The 14,082-nt window shown below is 34.3% G+C and overlaps 1 protein-coding gene across 1 annotated transcript in view; it reads left to right on the forward strand.

The window, feature by feature from the left end:
- The window catches only part of LOC101426665 (probable ATP-dependent RNA helicase DDX60), a 94,755-nt gene that overhangs the window by 15,607 nt on the left and 65,066 nt on the right, over positions 1 to 14,082 (forward strand). Inside the window, exons 3-6 of the mRNA XM_071208622.1 lie at positions 1,965 to 2,154; positions 2,501 to 2,842; positions 3,867 to 3,989; positions 8,942 to 8,991. Coding sequence (XP_071064723.1) covers positions 1,965 to 2,154; positions 2,501 to 2,842; positions 3,867 to 3,989; positions 8,942 to 8,991 — 705 coding nt within the window. The remainder of the gene's footprint in view (positions 1 to 1,964; positions 2,155 to 2,500; positions 2,843 to 3,866; positions 3,990 to 8,941; positions 8,992 to 14,082) is intronic.

Raw genomic sequence — 14,082 nt, forward strand, 5'->3', positions numbered from 1 at the left:
TCCGCTTTTGTTGTTGTCAGCGGCACGGAAATCTGTTTCTTTTTGTTGCGTCATCTTGTTGTGTCAGCTCTCCGTGTGTGTGGTGCCATTCCTGGGCAGGCTGCACTTTCTTTCATGCAGGGCAACTCTCCTTACGGGGTGCACTCCTTGCTCGTGGGGCTCCCCTACGAGGGGGACACACCTGCATGGCATAGCACTCCTTGCACGCATCAGCACTGCGCATGGGCCAGCTGCACACGGGTCAAGGAGGCCCGGGTTTGAACCTGGACCTCCCATGTGGTAGGCGGACACCCTAACCACTGGGCTAAGTCCGCTTCCCAAGAACTGTTTTTAACTCCATTTTATAGGCCAAGAAACTGGAGCTCAGGGTAGACGAGCAACTTACCTAAAAGTTACTGAACTTGGAGGTGCTAAATCCAGGTTCTAACCCCGGCTGTCTGGCTCTGGAGAATGTGTTCTCATCTACTACGTTGTTTGTTAGACCAAACGAATAAAGAAAAAAGGTAGAGTCCAAAAGAATACATAGCAGATTTAGTGAACATTACTGTGGTGTTTTAATTTTTAAAAATGTAGCATGTATTATTTTCCCACATCCAACCAAAATAGAAAAAAAAAATTAAATTAGAAAAAGTATATAGTTCATATTTAGACAAGTGTTGAAAATTATGTGATGAACTAAATTTGTGAAACCTTCTTGTTCAAGAAAAAATTGATACAATAACTTTGAAAAACAACTTGATATTACTTCCAACTCTACAAACCAGTAATTCCACTTGTATGAATACTCTCAAGTTTCACATGTGCTTTAGAAAATATCCACAAGAATGGTTATTGTCACATAGTTTATAATACCAAAAAAAAAGTAAGAAAAAAGAGAATTCAAATGTCTGTGGACAGGAAAGGGATGAAGATAAATTGTGATATAGTCATTAATTGAATATTGTACAGTAGTTAAGTTATTGAAGTATAGCTTCGTACAGTCACACACAGGAAATTTTAGCAATAATTAGTAATTCTTAAAAAAGTAAATCCCATAGAACACATATATTATGATATCCTTTTAGTAAAGATTAGAAATGAGGCACAAGTGCATGTCATACAAACTTTAAAAAAATAAAGAAGAGAACAATGAAACAATTTTAAATTCATAGCAGTGGTTGCTTCTGAGGGAAGAAACAGGGAGATAAGTTAGTGGAAATGACTTATAGGGTAGATAAAAGTTCTAGAAAATCTTTTATTTCTTGCATTGGGTAATGGGTTCACTAAAATTTCCTTACATAATAGGTTAAAAAGTAAAATGTGCTTAAAGGGGGAAATTTTAGGTTCTATGTATATTACTAGAATAAAAAATTAAAAACAACAACAACATAACACTCTATAACATAAACAGTGAATCCCAATGTAAACTATGGACTAGTTAATAGTATAATTATAATAATATTGTTTTTATCAATTTTTACATAGATACTACACTAATGCAGTGTTAATTATAGGGAAAACTGGGGGTGGGGTGCAGTATGTGGAACTCTATATTTCATAGATGATTTTTCTGTAACCTACAACATCTCTAATAAAAAAGGTAAATTAAGATAATTGCAAGTATGATATTGACCAAGAATAGTGATTGATTTCATTTCCACAACTGAGTACAAAAGCAATGCTTTGAAGTAATTTAAAATATAGAGACTTACCTTTTGTATATAATTATACTTAGGTTGATACATTTCATTTTCATCGTATGATCAGTATAATCAGTCAGATCTTCAGCTGACTTATTCTATTATCAGAATAATGGAGAAAGCTGGAAAATTTTTAAATAAAACAAAAATTTGTCATTTGCCTTCCTTTATATTCCATTCTTGAATTAGAAGAAAATTTGAGTGACTAATTAAAATATAGAATTTTCCCTTTGGCTGTCATTATGTTTATAATCTTTGCATTATATGTTCATTATTTTTATTCAGGTTCATAAGCTTACTTAAAGACTTCGTTGAGTCTGAATTTTTTTTGATTGATGGAGATTCATTATTAATCACTTGTGCTTTAAATGTGAACCTAAAGAAAGGACAAACCCTGCATTTCTTCTATATTGTGGAACAATTTCTGCATGATTTTATTCAAAAGGAAGCCAAGTTTTTAATTGTCTTTTTTAAGGTAACAAAAAGATCTAATTCATCAATTTCATTTTATAAAGCCTAAGAAAAAATATTCAACGGTTGTTGAATTTGATCAATTATTACCTAACCTTTTAGATATTTTGCTTCTTCCTATAGTAGAGTCAAAATGAATAGGAAAAATATCAAGTGATATCTGTAGAAAAATAGTTAGTAAGTCTATATTTAGTTGACCATTCTTCAGGATGCAGGAAAATGTATTTTAATCACCTAAAAATTCTTATTCTGTATTATGTCATTACAACTTGGACACATACTAATCTTTAGAAAAGTAGCTAATGACTAATTTTTTTCTAATATTAACATTGGTTTCCTTTTCTCTACAGGATGCAGAAAATTTGTATTTTAATTTTCCTGAACTTCTTGCCCTTCGTAGCGCATTGATTCAGCATTTAGAATACAATACTGATGTTACTATTCATACAGAATTTTCCAATTGTCTGTCTTCAGAATGGGAGCTATTTCTTAAAGAGTGTTCTCCCTATTTCCTAATTGTCTCAGAAACAGGACTAACAGCTCGTCAGACACATTTTTTAAACATTTTTATCATTCATGCTCTTCAGAAGAAAATCAATATTGTGCTATCTTCAAGACTAGAGACTGATACCCTGAGAACATATGGATATCATGCCTCAAGTTGCTATTCACATATAAAATTTTTTAAAATGGTAAGTTAGATTAAATGGTTAAGAAGAAATAAACAATACAAATATGGAAGAAATTTAACCAGATCACCAGCAGCATAAACCTTTATTCAAATAATCTGGGCACGAGAAGGCTCTGAAGGGACATTGTAGATCACAGCATATTTTGCCTTTAGCTATAGAAGTCAGTGGAAGTTAGCTAGTTTGAGAATAGTTGGTAAAGATGGGTTTAGAAGAGGGAGGAATTGTTCTTGGGCAAGTTTGAGAGGTGGTAACAATTTGAGACTCGTTCTTGTATGAAAGACAGTGGGGTTATACTTTGCCAATTTTATAGGTTGTAGCAGCAATGCTTCAATATATGTTCACCAATTATAACAAATATACCATACTAATGAAAAATGTTGTTAATGGTGAAAAGTATATGTGTTGGGGTTGAGGTATATGGGAATCCCCTATATTTTTGATGTAACATTTAGGTAATCTAAGTATCTTTTTAAAAAAAGTATATTTAAAAAAAAGGGCAATGGGGAAGAAGAGTTCAGAGAGGCCAAGGACATGCAAAGACTATAGTGGGAAATGGCAGTCCATGTCTCCCAGAAAAATCACATGGATGTGAACACACATACTCATTTGTATACTCGTATAGTGTCTCTCTATATTTTTATATATGTTTATATGTAACAAGCATATGTATGTATGTGCTTGTAATCTGGAATTGTTTTTTCTGGATTCACAACTTTAAAATTAAGATAGATGAAATAACTAATCAGAAGAGACAAGACTGTGTGAAACAATTATAATACTACTGAGACCAGTACTTTTTTTAGTGGTTTGTTTTATTGGAATTTAAAACATTAAAATTTTTCCTCCTATAATCTCAGTCAGCAATGGGGGGTTCAGATCAAAAGAATAAGTATAGTTTTACTTGAATTAGCCAATAATTTTGTTTGTGTGTTCTAATGTAATCAATGAATATGATTAAGTAGAGATTTTTCAATGTGTATTTTTATTTGAAACTGAAAATTTACTTGTGTGTCTTCTTCCTTAGCATGAGAAACAACTGCAACATGCCTTACATGCCTACATAATAGACTATTTTCAAAAGTCACAGGAAACAGGAGTAGTTCTGTACAGTCATTTGAAACTAAGCTTGGAAGACATGCAGAAAGAGGTAACAAGACATTTATCTGGAAACTCAAATAAAGTTCAGCATCAAGGAAATACTTTCAATGCCTTTTTTGCTCTAGAAAACAGACATTTCCTTTCTCAGCATCCGTGTCCTTATTGATTAGATAGGCTAACATCTTCAGGATTTGAATAGTACTGTAGCAGAAGGAGCTTTGCTAAATTTATTGACTAAAAATCCCTAATCACTTTCTACCAAACAGTATAAAAGATAAAATTGTATCAAGGGAAGACAGCCACTATGATAATTTTGAAATATCAAAATTTTATTCTTGAAATGTATGAACTGACCACTGCAGAATCCTATACTTAGAGGGTAGGAATGTTTTCAGCCCTTTGGAGAAGAAAGTTATCTATGTTAGCAAATGACAGTTGAACAGAGGATCCTTTGGTAATATCTCATGAGAGAGGTGGTCAAAGTCAATGTTATTTCACCTGTCTGATTTTTCCAAACTTGACATCTGGCATTGTTTCGCCATTGATGAAGCCTCCCTTTTAGAAGACCGGATACAGTGTGATCAGGGTCCCATGTCTCTGAAGTCAACATGCTAACTACAGAGTTACTCAGCCTCTCTTAATCTCAGGTCTCTCATTAGCAAATGAAAATTACTCACCTACTTGGGTTATTCTGACCATTCTTCCTTCATTTATTCATATTAGAATATTTGTGGAATGACTACTATGTTCCATATATTATGCTAGATTATAATGATTATATAGATTATATAAATTATATTATGCTGGGATTATAATGGAAAACAAAAACAAAAAAGTGTCCCACTGTAATCTAGATGGACAGGCAGATATTAGCCAAAAGTAATAATAAATGATAATAATTAAATAACCAACTGTAAAGTTGCAAATGAAGCACGTATTATAAATATGAAAGTACAGGTTCCATGAGAACCAGTAGTAGAGGAAGATGACTTAGCTATGTAATTCAGGGAGATAAGAATCATGAACCACAAAGTGCATAGCAAACTTTCATGAAATGTTAGCCATTCTTATTTTCATTTTCATATTATTTTATTCTTACATTCGTTCTTATTTTAAACCAGTGGGTTTTCAGCTATCACTTATGCTTAGAATCTTTGTGCAAATATTTATACAAAACTGTCCTCCCTCCCAAATTTGTAGACCCTGTGGGAAGGTCCTTGGATTTCCTGGAGCAGTGTATAAAAAGGACTATGCAGTCTATCCCACTCTAACATTGTTTGATTTCAAATGAAAGACTGCATGTGCTGATATCAGACACCAGATTGATTCTTCAGCCCTCATCTCTCTTATTCCAGTCATATGTCCAGCTGCCTCTGATACTTAGGTTTGTAATAGGCATCACAAACTTGACATGACTAGACAGACTTTTACCCCAAACTGTTTCCATTTCTGCCTTCCTCATCTCAGTTAATGGTGTCTCTATCGCTCTAGTTCAAGACAAAGACCTTGGCAGCATCCTTACCTTACTTTCTCTCACACCCCACAACCCTTCCACATTAAATATTGTCACTGTTTATCCCAAATCTGCCCACTTCTCACCATCTCCCATGACTATGGCATTACTCTGAGGCTCTCTCAAATCTTGCCTGGATAAATGCAGCAGAATGGTCTAATGCGTTAACCTACTTTTCAGTCTGCTTCTGCTCTTGGTCTTCCATGATTTACTTTCTATGAGGTGATCTTTTAAAAACATATCTGTTCATTATACTACTTTGCTATAAGCTCTAGATAAGTGTTTCATCAAATCTGAAATAAAATTCCAGAAGAGGCTACATAGTATATAGACACTAAACAAACATTTTAAATGAGTGAGTGAGGTTAAGTGATTTGTCCAGTTATGACAGGTTTTTAGGAGAAGACAAGATTTTAATACCCTGCTACAGATAGAGAGAAGTATCAGTCTGAAGAGCTACTTCTGCCTTTATCTAATTCTCTTGCTGAACTTCTCAACTTCTTACTCCTTTTCTAACTTTCCCCAAAGTGTGTAAGTCATTAGTGATAGCGCCTTTGGCAGCAGTTCATAAATATCAAATTAAAGGAAGCTAACTGTCCTTTCCATTAGGAAAATACATCATATTTGCCTCAGTTGCATTAATGGTCACTGAAAAATATCCTAAGTGACAACACTGAAGAGTTTGTAAGTTAATTATTCAACAACATGCAAACTCAGTTGTAGTTTTCCAGATTTTTTAGAAAGTACAAGTCAGTAGAAGAAGTAAACATTAAAATAGGATTCAGAGCTTAGTTAGATACAGCCTAGTTTTCACTTTCCATTAAACATTTTCTAATTGCTTGTTTATTTTTCATTATTTTTAATATTTTGAAAAATTAAGTTCCAGGAGTAATAGTACTAAAGGGAAAATGCAATTTTTTTCAGGGCTTAAATATCAAGTAAGCTTTGAATCTTGTTTCTTGTAATAGTTGGTTCTCTTAAAAAATATTTTATTTCAGGTACAAAGAACTTTGTCATTGCTTCAAAATTTGTGGCCAGAAGGAGCTAATATCAGAAGTGTGGTCTGCTCAGTTACATGTTCAGTGACACTAAAACTCTATAAAAAATTGTTACATGATGCACAAGTCTGTGAAAACCTAAACACATGCACTGACAATAACACACAGGTAGGAGTTTTCAAAAACTAATTGAGTTATTTCATGCCATTTTTAAAGATGTGGTACTGCTTATGAGTAGTAGCTATAAGTGTAATGTCATCATCAAACAAAATGATGTGCTTGCCATGTATTTATTGAATACACTTTGAAATAAATATATTGACCATGTTTTTGTGATAACTCATATGACACTTTACAAAACAAGGAATGATGAAATTTTTTCTCTTTTATGAGTTGAGAAACTTTTGTCCTTTCTAGTTCTTATTTACTTATAATTCATGCATTAGTTTTATTACCCTGTTGGCTAGCTATGAATAACTGTTTCTAATTTTATTTCTCAATTATTTTCTCAGTGGTGTATATTTATACTTTGATTATAAAATAGTTTTAACTCTAAGAATGATGTAAATAACTCAATGTCTACTTTTTTTTTTTAGTTAGATATTACAAATTTTAGGTTATATTTGGGACTAGCACTATAGGCAAGGTTTGCCTAATTTTTACTTCCTGTAAAAAGGATATGATGTAAGTATGGAAAACGTTAAGATTTGATAAAAATGGCAGTAAGTGTATAAGGATTAATTATAGTATCTCTATACAGTATTGTATGCTTGAGACATCACATAAATCTCTTAAAAATTTTGGAACTAGATAGTTGATAATAAGGTGAATATTATTTATTCTTCTTTGAAAATCCACAAGAAATTCTGAAAAAAATTTCAAGGCAACTTTCACAAATAGTTCTGGACACTTCATACTCAAGAGTCAATCCAATAGATTTTGAATAGCAAGAAACTGCTTTTTTTATATATAAGTTTTTGATTATATAGATTTAACTAAAAATTATGATTACCATTTTCACTTCTAGGTCATATATATCATAAGGGTATCAGCTGTATGCATTTGCATTGTGAAAATTGGTAATCATTGAGGTTTGTCAGTTCCAATGAATAATTCCCATCTTGCTAGCCAAATTTGGAATCAAATGAAAAATAAGATTTAGGGGTCAGACAGATGGAATTAAAAATATCATTTATGAAGCTGAAAGGAGGCCATGCAGTTTGATCTATAGCCAAAATGTCTTGTTTGCTCTTCACCTCTGTGGCAGATAATCACTAGGCCCATCATAGACAACTCTGACCAACTGCAAGCTTCCTCTTTCCTGCTGTTGAGGATACACACATCCTGAGGAAAGGCTTGGGCTGAAAGGGAGACAGCCCTGAAGGAACTAACAGAGACAGTTCTTTCTCCCAGACTCATCAATTTTATGAATGTCTCATCCAGCCCAACGCACCAATCCTAAGTCACTCCCCCTCACCCGAAAGAAGTGAGTGATGGGAAAGGTCGTGGCCTGTGAGAGAATCTTGAACTGTTTGTTGCTCCAGCATTTCTCCCTCTTAGTGAGTGAATTGGAAATTAATTTCTTTTTTCAGGAAACTGGAAGAGTAGAGAATAAATATTTTCCCCAGAGGAATTTATATTAGAAAACAGCGGCACCAAACAAAGAGTCCCAGAAACAGACATTTCCTATCAGAATTACATGAGTTTTAAAGAAGGGGCTTTAGGAATGCCATTTTCTTAGAAGCTGATAGTTTATTTCTTTTCTTTGACAAACAGCTTTTTAGTGATTGAGGTAAAACAGCCCCAATACTATGCATTAGGTACGCACATTGAATTAGATACACCACTTGCTCTTCAGGAATTTTTGCTTAGCGGGAAAGACAACAACATCAATATTAATGTTGAGATAAAGGTTGTAATAGAGTTAACTATATTAGTACAAAGAGAGGACTTATGAGTAAGAAAGGTGATTGGGGAAGACTTATGGGAAGAGAGAGACTTTTGGTGTAATTTGCAGATCTGCAAATATTTCAGGACAAACAAAGTTCTGTGCTATTGGTTGAGAATGATGAAAGATAAGGCTGGAGAGGTAGCAAAGGAGATTCTGGGGGGTTTTGTGGACTAAACTGCTTTGTGAGTTAATTAAGAGCTATGACATTAATCCTAAAATATTTTGAAGAAATACGGAGAGGTTTTTATGTAGGCTAGATCACTGGGACAAGAGAAGATCCTGAGATGAAACTTGATCTGCCACTGTTGTAACAGGGAGGAAAAGATGGATTAACAGATATTATAGAGGTCAAATGTGCAGGGGTTGTTGATTGATTGGATGCAGAATTATGAGCAAAAGGAACTTGACCTAACTGTGCTAGATAATATTTATTTAGTGTGACATGCTAGACACCGTTCTTTGCAATTTACATGTGTTAACTGATTTAATCCTCACAACAATTTAATCAGTTTGACATTATTAATATCCCCATTTTACAGAGGAAATACCGCTATAAAAAGTTGAGTGAACTGTACATGTTACAAGTCTTGTAAGTGGCAGTTTTGAATCAAATGGAAGCATTTTGACTCTATGACATATGCTTTTCAAATAAGCTTCACCAGTCTCACAATTATGGTACCTAGATTTTAGGTTTTAAGTTGGGACAGCTCAGTGAGTGGCAGTGTCATTCACTGACATTGGGATATGGGAAGAAGGGTGGTTTGGGGTGTCTAGGTTACTGCAAAGATGATTAAGTTCTAGATCTTCTGTGAGATGTCCAAGGGTGTCTTGTGAAGGTAGTTGTGTGTGTGGAACTGAAGGTGAGCAACAAGGACAGATCTGGAGATATGAATGGCATTTGAAATAGTGATTTGGAATTTTCTTTCCTTTAACCCATTAGTTACCTAGAAATATGTTAATTAATTTCAAATATTTAGGGTTTTTCCAGAGATCTTTGTTGTGGATTTCTAATTTAACTTCATTATGGACAGACAGCACATTTTGAATCAACTGAATCCTTTGAAACTTATTGAGACTAGTTTTATGGCCCAGGACATGCTAAATCTTGGTACATACACTTGAAAAGAATATTTATTCTGCTATTGGCTAGGACATTGTTCTACAAATATTAATTTGACCAAGTTGGTCAATGGTGTTCAAGTTTCTATATATCTTCCCAGTTTGATTTTCTCTTTCTTATGGTCGTATCTTTCCCTATGTATTCTCTTTCTTCTTCTACCATAGGACAAATAATTGTTATTTCATTCTTGTTCTTGGCTGATCATCACTGCTGCTGAGACTTTTGTGGGCAAGGCATAGGTTGTAACATCCCAGAGAAGATTTAACCTTCATAAACACTGATAGGGAGTGATGTCCATGATTGAGGCTGTGGTCAGAATGAAACTGGAAAAATAGCCATCTAATCTCTTGCTTGGAACCTATGTATTCTGTTAATCATACCAATACTGACAGTGGTGTTACTATTAATTATAGCATCTGATTTTCATTGATCCTTTCTTATGTGCCAGTGCTGGGTATGTTATACACATCATTCATCTTTATAGTAACTCTGCTGATTATGTATTCTTGCATTCTACTTTGTAGATTAATAGGAGTCAAACAACTAATTGGTGGCAGTGCTAAGATGCAAACCCAAGTCTTTCTTTTCCTGCTAGGCCACACTGCCTTGGTGGAACTATCATATGCACTGATCAGCCCTGGTTTCCCACATAGAAACACGCATGGCAATAAGAAGCTTTACCACCCTCCTTGCATTGCTGCTCTTGATACTGTAAATAAATGGATGCTGGGTATACCTCCAGACAGGTGCCCGTCTCCCACCATTTTACATAATGAGTGCTTTAGGTACAGTAAAAGCTGGGATTCTATTATGAAAAGTTTTCATGCCTAGGAAAATAACTAGTTGTACTGTTTAGAAAGATAAGTAACATGCTTATTAATTTTTTTCTTAAAAATAAAATCATTTTAAAAGGAAATTAATCTATCATGGAAAAATTATGGGTAGGGTATTTTAAGATATTGTTACTATATATCTGGGTTTTTATGTTGCCAATGTGCAGATCGGTACTTTTTGAATTTATGTTTTTCCAGAACTTAAAGGAAGCACCAACACTGAATGAAGCAGTAGACCTCTGCAGAATGTACTGCCTTAGTGTGATTTTCCTTGAATATTTACCCCTCTTTCAGAGAACTAAGAGTAGAATCATTTCTTACATATGGGACAGAACAGTTTCACCGTTTATAAGAATGGTAGGTGAACTGGATAGAAATTCATGATCATTTTAAAAGGTAAAAGATAGAAGACATAATATTTGCTTTTACCAGTCTTGCATTTAAATGTATTGATCTTAAAAATGACTACAAGCGAACAATATATGTTTCTAGGAAAAATTGTCAGGTTAAATATAAAAGAACTCAACACTAAAAAGTACTTCAACTACACAATAAATGATACATATGCTGAAGCATTCCAAACAATCTTGCAATTTCTTTGATAAAACAACAATCTCTGCTATGGGTATATACATATGAAAGTAATCAATAAATTAATTACATCAGTTACATGTTTACACATTATTGTTAATTGAAACAGAGAATAAAGGAATGCAAATATCACTTGTCAACTACTGTGCAATTTTAAAAAATCTTAGTTTCCATACTTTGCACAGTACTTCTAGTTTGATATTTATGTATAGACCATTGCAATCTAAAATTTAGATTCAACACTATAGCTCAAAATCAACAACAACAACAAAAACAAACAACTGGATTCTGGACCAACCTTTAATTAAAGAGAATATTATAGAATAACTTTTATGAAATTTAAGCCTGCTCAGAGTAGAATTATTAACTTTTGCCTTAGAAGAATATGGAGTAAGTGTATAGTAAATTACATAAAAATAAAGCAATGTCATTATAAAGTATTGAAAAATCCATATAATACACAAATTAAAGGGTACTTACGTGGCTGTGAAACTGCACTGCTGATTTCATTACTGAGGCACTGTCTGCACCATGACATTATGCATGAACATGACATTTCCATTGTATATGTAAGAAATCCCTTCTGCTATGTGACCTTGTTTTATTTAGGTGCTAATTTATGCAATATTGCCATAAGTAACTTTAATTGAAACTCTGTAGCAATTGCAGCTAAATACTCACTATTAGGTATTCATTTAATGTTTTGAATTGGTGAAGGAATATTTATTGAGCTCATGATCACAATGAGTTCAAAGAATCATTTCATTTTAGAGATGAAGGTTACTTAGAGGCCATAGAGTAAGCATATCATTTTACAGTTGAAGGAACTGAAACACAGAGAAGGTAAATCAGGGGCATTTGTTCATATATTTTGTTAATGGCAGGAACAGTAATATTATGTACTTGACATTTATAGTAGTTGTTTATTCCTTAATATAAGGCATACAGTCTGTTGAGGAAAACTCAAATAAATCATTAATATTTTGGGAAGATTTTATATCTTTAGAATGTATCCCTAAATCTCCTTTTCTATTATTTTCATCCAGATGAAGAACTGTGACTTTTTTATCCTAAAACAATTCAACGCTAATAATAATTGGAATGTGAATTTCAGCAGCCTGCCTGACTTAACTGATAATATTTTGTGGAAAAATATTGCTTATTATTATGAAATTGAATACTGTAAAGGTATATTTTAAGTATTTATACAGTAAAATACTTAATTCACTTTTTGGTGCATGTGGGGGAAGTATATTTGTTAAATAAAAGCAATGGCCCATGTGCTGGTTTGAGTCTTTTGTGGACCCCAGAAAATCCTGTTCTTAATGGGAACCTATTCCTGTGCCTGTAAACCCATTGTAGATGGAAACTTTTAATTGGATCCCTGCAGTTAAGGGCCTTTGGTTAGATTGCAGGACCCAGGATGGGTTTTAATCCTGTTACCAGAGATCTTTATAAACAGGACTAAAAAGCCACAGAGAGGAAAAGAGCAGCAGAGACAGAGAAACCCTGTGAGGTGAGAGAGAGATCCTCAAGGCCAGAGACTGGAATCAGTGGAACACAGTGACACGGAAAGATGCGGCCAAGATAGGCTGAAAGAGACTATATCTGGAAGAGAAGGAAGAGATAAGCCGTATGCCTGATGGCTCATAGCTGAGCTTGGAGAGAAAGTAAGCCTTCAAAAGAAGGCAGAGACTACCAGAGCTGCCATTATGCCCTGCCATGTGCCTGATCACCCATGGCTGAGCTTGGCGAGAAAGCATCTTAGATGCTGCCACCATGTGCTTCATCTCCCACAGCTGCAACTTGGTGAAACAGCATCTCTTGCTGATGCCTTGATTTGGAGACTTTCAGGGCCTCAGAACTGTAAGCTTTTAACCTAATAATTTCCCATTATATAAGCCAACCTATTTCTGGTATATTGCTCTCTGCAGCTTTTAGCAAATGGAAACAGCCATTAATCAATTAATTACAATTGTATAGGAAACTTTCTTTGCTTATGTTTTCTATGGAAATTCTGCGTTTTCTCAAGATGCGTGAAGTTCTACTGGGGGACTTTGTAAGACTTATTTTTTTTCCCCCAAGACTATGTGGCAATTTATCAGCTCTTTAGTGAAGCGAGGAGGAGGAAAGTGGAAGGAAACTATAGAAGATACACCCGTGAACAATATGCTAAGAATTACCATGTATTGCTTTTATCATATATCAGATATGAAGGCAATATAGCTTTGCTGCTGTCTTTTTGGACAAGATGTTGTTCCTATGGAAACTGAAAAGGAGTGTCAGGGTGGAGTATTGCCTGAAGAAAGAAGATGCACAGTGCTGGAGCCATGCCCAGCAATGCTTTTCACTGCTGCACTTCCCCCAGCATAACTTCCAGAACCCCTAGCTTTTGATCCTCTGACTCCTTCAGTCTACCATATTTGAACCAAAGGCTGACCTAGTATTGGCCCATCTGTTTTTGTTTTCTTAATGATAGAAAAATGTAGCAACACCGATAACTAAGTTCAAAGATACTTTTACTTTATCATAATATTGTTTACAATATGAAGATGTGCCAGAACTTCATTGGTCTTGTTTTAAGCATCCGTGATGAGAAACTTTCAGACATAAACTTGAGAAATAACACTTAAGACATGAAAAATGATGGCTATCACTCAGATGTCAATGATTAATTTGAATATATTTTTCTCTTTCAAAGGGCTAAACTTGGAATTGGGCAACACTTTGATGACGGGATATCAGAAGTTGTGGAATACAGTCTTGTCATTATCAGAGGGTTGTGATTTTGGAGGACACATGCCTGTGCGGAGAACTTCTAGACTATTTCTTACACCAAACAAAACATCACCTAGAGGTGCTGATAATTTTTTTAAGAGTTGATGTCAGTCAGGACCAAAATAGATTGGCAAAACAATCGGTTTAGAAAACAAATCTGGTCTTTCTAAATTTTGCCTTTTGAGGGGTTAGTCCTGCTCATTAGGATAATGTGCCCACATCCACATGGCCCCTTTTGTTTTCTTACTGTTTTATTATTGATGTTTGTTTCATTTTAAGTGAGCACATGAGAAAGGGAGCTGACATTGATTGAACACCTGTTCTGACAGGTGTTGTGCTTTGCCCATCACATGGATTT

The sequence above is a fragment of the Dasypus novemcinctus genome, chromosome 1 (assembly GCF_030445035.2).
Source record: "Dasypus novemcinctus isolate mDasNov1 chromosome 1, mDasNov1.1.hap2, whole genome shotgun sequence".
Lineage (NCBI taxonomy): Eukaryota > Metazoa > Chordata > Mammalia > Cingulata > Dasypodidae > Dasypus > Dasypus novemcinctus.